At 35.1% G+C, this 8,151-nt stretch overlaps 1 protein-coding gene across 1 annotated transcript; it reads right to left on the bottom strand.

Moving 5' to 3' along the window:
- Positions 1 to 3,845: 3,845 nt before the first annotated feature.
- On the bottom strand, positions 3,846 to 6,943 carry LOC117120850. Its single transcript, XM_033265939.1, has 6 exons — positions 6,387 to 6,943; positions 5,798 to 5,965; positions 5,299 to 5,379; positions 4,903 to 5,052; positions 4,605 to 4,701; positions 3,846 to 3,953 (listed from the first exon to the last, which is right to left on the bottom strand). Exons 1-3 carry the CDS (start codon positions 6,670 to 6,672, stop codon positions 5,315 to 5,317), a joined length of 519 nt encoding a protein of 172 aa, XP_033121830.1. The 5' UTR covers positions 6,673 to 6,943; the 3' UTR covers positions 3,846 to 3,953; positions 4,605 to 4,701; positions 4,903 to 5,052; positions 5,299 to 5,314.
- Between the last annotated feature and the right edge of the window lie 1,208 nt (positions 6,944 to 8,151).

The following is an 8,151-nucleotide window of genomic DNA, read 5'->3' as shown; positions in this document are numbered from 1 at the left end:
TAAAAAAATATAGGCCATAGGCCAGATTTTTATTCGAACACATTAACAAATAGGCCTAGGCTAGGCCTAAATAATAATAATAATAATAATAATAATAATAATAATAATAATAATAATAATAATAATAATAATAATAATAATAATAATATACTTACCATATTCTAGCTAGCCTAGGCTAGGCCTAAAGTGTAGAAAAAAGGCAGACATTTATCTAGGGCCTAGGTTTAGGTAGTCCCTCTGCAGTGTAGTGTTAAATTATGAATTCCATCAAAAGTATGCTGCTGCATTCGCGTAATATTAAATTAATACATTTTATAACATATTTGACAACATTGTCACGTATAAAATGCATTCGTGTATACTTGTTGTTTTTGTTTTTGTTTTTTCATATAGAAAAAGACCTTTCTTGTTTTAATTGTTCCACCAGATTTTGCATGAACCCATTTCAAATAGACCAATATGCGATACACTTTCCTAAATTAAAAAAAAGAGTAGATAAACTTCAAAAATAATTTCATTATTTTTAACCACACGTCAAATCTTACAAGCATTCAAACATTTATTTGCAGTTCATGAGATTTCGAAGAAAATGAAATCTTTAAAAACTCAATTCTGTCGACTACGAACAGGCACCATTTGTTTCAGTTGCTGGTCGACATTTTCAAAACAAAAAAATAAAGTAGATACACTTTTTAAAATAATTACATGTCTTAATAAAAACATTACAGACATTTTGCAGTTGATGGGATTTCGCGGGGAAATTTATTTAGCCAATAGTTCCTTTCAGTTGCCAGTCGACATGAGCCAAGTTCCTTTCAGTTCCGTTCAGTTCCTTTCAGTTGCTCAAAGTAGACATGAGTTCAGTTCCGTTCAGTACCTTTTAGTTGCGCGTAGCGCTCATGTCGACGAGTTGAGTTGAGTTCCTTTCAGTTCCGTGTCGACCTGAGCCTGCCTTTAAAGATGTACCGTATTTTCCCATGCAAAATACCAAAAAAAAAAAAAAAAAAAAATCATTTTTAGAATTAACTCTCCCAAGTACCATAAAAATTATCAAATTCAACATAAAAATTAGTGTATTTAAAAAATGTTTACCTAATATTTTTCCGCGAAAAATGATTAAAAAAAAGCACTTTCAGTCACTGGAATTGTTTCATAAAATTCAAGAGTAATGAAAAACCAACTCAGGTGCGAAAAAACCCCAGTGCAAAATTAATTGTTGCGTCCTTTGATGTGATAGGGCAATTCTCCGAAGTTCTCAGAATTTCAAAATAAAAGGGTCATTAAAGATTTTCACGCGTGGGGTGAAGATTACCTCAGCCTCACCATGGTTGGGGCTGGGGTAAGAAAATTTATGATTATGGCACCTATATATTGGCCAGAAATGGCACTCTTAGACTTAAACTTTAATTCAATTTTTGAAAAAAATAGGGAGGATGGCTGACTGGGACCCCTTGGAGCTGCCACTGTAATACTCATCATAATTTTTTGTCCCAGTAATTATAATCATGCCCACATTATTATTTCTCTCACATAGTCTCTTTGCATTTACAGTACTTTTAAAATCAACCAAGAGGTTTTTTCCTTTTCTCCTCTTTTTGAATTTCACTTCTGTGCAAGTATTGCGACTACATTGTGAGTGGAAATACTACCGTCTAACTTACGATCAACAGGACTAAGGGATAAGAAGCACACAAGACATTAGTTAGTATTTTTGTTTGACAAACATAAAGGTGATTTACTTAATTTATCATTATCATGATGCCATGGCGAGATTGCGTCAATCGGAGTTCATAAACAAGTCAAATAGACAGACCTATCCGTGTCCGGTCCAATCTGCATAATTATTGTTAATAACGGCTATAACATTCTATTGACTATCTATATATTTTTTTGAAATTAAGAAAATCAGGAATCTATGTATGTAGATAATATTGAACACTAATATACGGGTCTCAATAATATACAAAACGAATAAATCGTTTATAGTCGAAATTGTGCCCTTTGAGTTTGTAAAAATGGCCTAATTGGTTTATAACACGCTTTCAATTTTAACAACGTACAGACAGTATGCTATGCAGGAGGGGTTAGGCAAATTTGTACACTTTTACATATACATAAAAAGGTTGATTTAAAATAACATGCTATATTTGAAATAATGGTAAAATTATAATGTAACCATAGATATAATATCCATTTTTAATTTTCTACACTTGTGGAAATGTTCCCCAGTACTGTACCCAGAGAAGAAATCTTTCCGTTGACAGGTGAAGTCTAATGCTGACAACTAATGTAATGTAGACACATACAATATGCACTATATATGTCGAAAATTATTATTAACTCAAGAGCAGGCCTGGAAAAAAAATGTGTACAACAACCTATAGCTTCCTTGGCAGAATCCAACTTGCAGAAAACATCGGACCAGTGGTGTGCTGTACATTGGCATCAAGCAGCTGAGTTTGTTGTATTCGAAACCAAATCAACACACTAAATCAATCATTAGGACAAAAATTTCAGTACAAATATGTTTATTTCTATTAGACTAGCACATTAACAATCATGTTGAAATACATGAACAGAATAAAACTTGTGTTAAGTGCGCATAAAGTTTTACATTAAATATATCTAATAATATGTAATAATGCTGTACATTGCTAGTTTACTTTAAAATGTTGGGATACATGGATGTACATTGAAAGACAAAGAACATGAATTCATAAACCATGGAGCCATACACCTTAATTACATAAATAAGACTGAGGTTTAATATTAGAAGAAAAATATATTTTACCATTACACTATTCATAAAAAAAAATACATTATCTGTAAAGCACACATAAAATGGTTGCAGATACTATAATATTTAATACTGTACATTGCTAGTTTACTTTAAAATGCTGGGATGCACGAAAATATATTGAAAGACAAAAGAACATGAATCCATAAAGCTTAATTACATATCAAGGTTGAGGAAAAAAAATCATTATCACACTATACATTAAAAATACATTATCTGTAAAGCACACACACAGATATTTTTGCATTTACTAGATTTAATAATACTGTACACTGCCAGTTTACTTTCAAATGTTGGGATGCACGAAAGTACATAATTTATGATGACAAAATAACACGGATCCATAAAGCTTAATTACGTAAACAGGGTTGAGGTTTTAGAAAATCAAAATATGTATTCAGTAATATAATGCAGGGCCAAACTTTTATAACATATCTACAAAAAATAGAGTAAAATTTCACAGTATAACTTTGGCAACAACCAGCTTTATAATGCACACTACATACAACATTGTGGGAGGATATAGAGAAAAAAAAATCTTAAGCCATATTTACATTTTTTGAGTTGTAACTTGTACAGTTTTTGGATATATATCGCAAAATACAACAAAAAGAAAATATACCACGCCTATAAGATTTCATAGATTACTTGTTTTGAATGCAGCATTAACACTAATTAATGGGTCAAGAGGACGGACTTAAAAAATTGTGGAAAATATTGCTTCTAGACTTAGCGTTATTGACTTATAATTGATGCTAAGTCGGCTGGTAATTGTCTTGAGCATTAAACTGATGCTGCTGTTGTAACTGATGCTGTACCTGATGCTGCTGAGCCTGTTGCCGGTGCTGAACCTGTTGCTGAGGAAACCGCGGCTGAGCAACAGCCTGGCTTAAGATGGTCAGAAATTGTTTTTGAAACTCATTGGTAGCACTTCTATCCAGCGCTCTTTCCTTCATTTGCTTTTCCATTAGTTCAACTACCTTGCTCATTTTTTCATTAACATCACTTTGCATTTTCTGTAGTTGAGCTTCTTGTCGATCATTTATTGTTTTCCATCTCCTAAAATTGTACTCCTGCATTTCTTTCAGGCTCTTTGTAACAGCTTCCACTGTCCTATCTTTTTTTGTTTTTCCTTCTGGAGTTTCATCAACACTTCCTATAGCAAAATTTAAACAGTGGTTAGAATTGTCGAATGAATGTCGCAGTGTGACATGATTCAACGGGCGCAGTTTTTTTTTTTTTATGTTGACGAAAGTAATGAAGTCGTTTTAGCTGTTTTAACAGTAAATATTTGTGTTGTGGAATAAAAAAAAAATTATTAGGCCTAGGTTCAGCCTAGGCTGGCCCTCTTTCAATAAGTGAACATCATTCCATTCAAGGTCTAGGCTTTGATTATGTATTGTTGTTTGTTGTCATTTAACTACACTTAGAAGTGGCAATACCTCACATTGCTTTACTGGCTCTATATGGACAAAATTACCAGTAAAAATGTTTCAATTGACAATAGCAGTCCATATTATAGTAAAGTGAAATATGAAATCAATATGGCATATAAGGGGCAGTATATGGACAAATTTACCAGCAAAAATGTTTCAATTGACAATAGCTGTCCATATTTTGGTGAAACTAAATATGAAATCAATATGGCATATAAGGATGTAGCTATGGTGGGCAAAGCCTTTAAATTTTCCACCCAGTGCAGAGTTATTTTTATATATTCAAATATGCATAGAAACACTGTATATTATACGATTAATTCAGATGGTTTCCCTTATTCAATACACTAGTTTGACGTTCATTAACTTACCAGGCCTACAACCCTTAATTGGAAGGAGTTTCTTGTGATGTTGTTAGGCTTGGTGACGCTTCTCCAGTTGATGAGATTGATGGTGTAGAGGAAATAGCTGATTGTTAAAAAAAGTTAGTAAATATTAATCAATGTATATTTGTCCTTGTTGAGTTGGTCAAGTTGCATTTACATCTAGTCTTTACTCGATTAATGCACATTTATAGATCAAACAGGCAACAAACGAAAACAGTCAAATTTTTATGAGGCACTATGTCTTTTACACGTTTTTGTAGTAACTTCCAAGAATTAAACTTACTGTTAGGTTGACGGCGTCTTAATGGCTGTACCGATGGCTTTGAGATTGGCATGAGGGCATGAGTGTCATCCACAGGTGAGGAAGAACTGGAGCTTGACAATCTGCTTGAAGGTCTCGGAGAAGGAGTGTCGTCATATTCATCTTCCCATCCTAGAAAAGTGATTAAATTTTTTTTAACTGTGCATCTTTTCTCCCTAACTCACCGTCTGCAAGAAAATGGTTCTTTCAATAAAGAATAACAATTTATTTCATTCCCCTCGACCATGATTTTTGGCAGAAAAAAGCTGAAAAAAGATTAAAGTAAATAAGATTATATATTTTTTTAAGTTTTCTTTTTTCTGAAATTTAAGTTCACAAGTCTCTATGAACCTATAAATAATAGTAGTAAAAACCTACCCAAAATTTTCCCTCTTTATTTAGGTGGCACTGAAAATAGGTCTGGCAAGTCATCTTCATCATCATCTGACACGTCAGGCACTGAAACAGAGAAATCAAATATTTATTTGTGTTGTAAACACCATCAGGCAATGAATTTTACACAACCTTAACAGGGCCTGTTTAAGGGTAATAATTCTGAAAAGAAAAAAAACCCATTAGATATGCCTTCAAACTTTCACTTTTGCTGTTTAAAGAAAGCTTAATGTGCATCATTTTGATGAACAATTTGGGATCAATGGTTCACATTCAAAGTATTTATTTGGCATGGGAAAATCATCATGAAATAGGTGTGCAGGCTGTGTTCATGGTATACCGAGTTTTTTGTGCAAAATTTGCATGGAAATCGGCCCATATTTTCTGAATATGCAGACGGATTAAAAGGCCTAAATTTTCAAATGGGGAACATAGGCCATCCTTCTCATTCGAGAGCATGGTTAAATTCTTATCCAAGTCTTACCGTTGGTTATATCCAAGCATAGTTCGCAAGTCACAGCTGACCCAAATCCCTCTTCATTCTCGCTGCTCGCTTGTCCAACACATGGCGAGATGATGTGTGTTGGTTTTAGACAAACCCTACACTTGTAGCTGCCACACTCCTTGCCACATACAACACAAATTGGTACACCTGCAAACAAGAAATAAGGAATTACTTAAATATGATGACTCAAGAGGAACTTTTTAGATCCTAGGCCTAGATCAGTAGGCCTAGGCTATTTCTTTCCGTAACAAAAAATACTTAATCTGCCATATAAAAAAGTGCACATACACGCAACTGCTAGACCTACTGTATACATACACGGGTCTACATACTATACACACATGGATGATGAGCTTCTTTATACGAAACTTACGGGAAAAATCAGAAGTTTTAAATTTGTGCCAACTGATTTCCAGCCTAGGCCCTAGGCCTTTTAATTACACTGGCAACTGTGTACCAACTGTAAGAACTACTGTATATACCTAACCTGCATTGCATGTCGCATGGTCTGCCTAAAGTTCATATCCAAGTAACAAATGTGAAGCCTTGGTCTAGGTCTACGACGTACCTTTCAACTGACTCTTGGTTGTTTTTGTTGGTCGCGGTGGTTGGGAACTTTGGCCCAGCAGCCCAGGCGGCGGGTTTACAGATGGTTTACCACCTAGAATTTCATTATGGTAGTGTGGGCACGAAGCCTTCGGATCGTCCCGTTTTACATTTTCAGAGACTTTGCCCGTCCCGCGAATGAAGATGTCTCGTACTGTTTTGTGCTCGGTCCTTAGATTTTTTAGTTTGGAAACTATAATTGCTGCCGTGATTTGGGTGTACCCGAGGTCTCTCATCCTCACGGCCATCTTTTCGTGTATTATGGCCTTTTGCCGGCATAGGATAGGGCCTAGGCCCTAGCTTGTCTTCAAGTTTTTCAGAAATCTCTGGCTCTCTCCATATGTCTATCAAATCACACTCCTCTTTGTATGTCCAGCAATGCCTAATTCTTTGACAATCGGCAGCCATAATAATAAATTCTCAAACCAGAATAATAAGTAAAGTAAATCAAGTAAGTAAATCAACACAACATTCTCGCTACGCAAAGAACAATCCAGTGAAAAAAGCTTCGCGCGCTCTCATCTCAAGCTTAACTTGTGAAGATAAAAGGTCATGCGGCTTTAACCTGATTGGTTTACTTTGACCCCGGAAATCTCATGTCCTTGTAATCCGAGCCGACTTTAAAGCAAGTTAATTTACCGGTACCGTTATTCTAGTAAAGTTAAGAATTAACTTAAGTGACTTAATTCCTTTAACTAGCTATAATTGAGTGGTTCACGTCGAACTTTTAACTAGTTAAGTGGATGTATATCTAGATAAAAGTTCGACGTGAACCAGGCTATCATGTTTCAAGACGGGTATATCTAGATAAAGTTCGACTTGAACCAGGCTATCGCTGCACCCCTAAAATCGATGGAGTGGTTACTGAGATGATTACGGTACGAAATGTACAAACAATTGCGTTTTTTACTCAGCATTGGTCCGGAAATGCACCACACTTGGGACAGAGCAAGGGAAGAAAATTCATGATACTCATTCGTAATTTTTCTGCTCTTTCCCACTCGGTTTGAAAAGTGGGGTTTTAACTATAAAAGATCGATGAAAAGTGGGGGGGGGGGGACAACTGATAATGTGGGGACGAGTTCCCTCTGTCCCCCACCGATCGACGCCCATGATGGCATCTCTAATGATGGCCAGAAATGGCACTCTCACACTTAATATTGAATATAATTTTCTTTTTCCTCCATTTTGTTTTATAATTTTTGCAAAATTTAGGGAATGGGGGAATGCTCGAAAAAGCGCCGCTCCCGAATAAGCTCTGCAACAAACGGGATTTTTCGCTAATCACTGCTCTCGAATAAGCGCCGCGGCGCCTAATCGAGAATATCGTATTACCCTGTAGTTTATGAAACACTTTGAGAAACAAGGTTTTAAATACATTGTATATGCCTACATTGTTAAAATGAATAAATAACAGTACAATGAAGACACAAGTTCTTTATAAACTTTATTTATGATACGTGAAATAGTAACATGGGAACGGGTATGGTTAGCCATCGGGGCCATAATGAGAACGCGTTAATTTTGTTTTAACGGCGTTAAAACTTATTTTAACGGCGTTAAATCTTATTTTAACGCCGTTAAAATCTTATTTTAACGCGTTAAAACTTATTTTAACGGCGTTAAAATAAGATTTTAACGCCGTTTTTTACTCTATTTTAACGGCGCTTTTTTGCTCTGTTTTAACGGCGTTAAAACTTATTTTAACGCCGTTAAAACTCAATTTT

This window comes from Anneissia japonica, unplaced genomic scaffold, assembly GCF_011630105.1.
Source record: "Anneissia japonica isolate Jap-2015-1 unplaced genomic scaffold, ASM1163010v1 scaffold287965_len1858130_cov191, whole genome shotgun sequence".
NCBI classification, from domain to species: Eukaryota; Metazoa; Echinodermata; class Crinoidea; order Comatulida; family Comatulidae; genus Anneissia; species Anneissia japonica.
Note: the sequence above shows the minus strand (reverse complement) of the source record. Positions and strands in the feature narration are given on the sequence as shown.

Excerpts from the sequence above, each read along its gene's own strand:
- LOC117120850 (XM_033265939.1), bottom strand. The coding sequence starts at position 6,672 with ATGGCCGTGAGGATGAGAGACCTCGGGTACACCCAAATCACGGCAGCA. Across the intron at positions 5,966-6,386 it reads AACCAAGAGTCAGTTGAAAG|GTGTACCAATTTGTGTTGTA; the intron begins GTACGTCGTAGA and ends TCTTGTTTGCAG. Across the intron at positions 5,380-5,797 it reads ATGCTTGGATATAACCAACG|TGCCTGACGTGTCAGATGAT; the intron begins GTAAGACTTGGA and ends TCTCTGTTTCAG.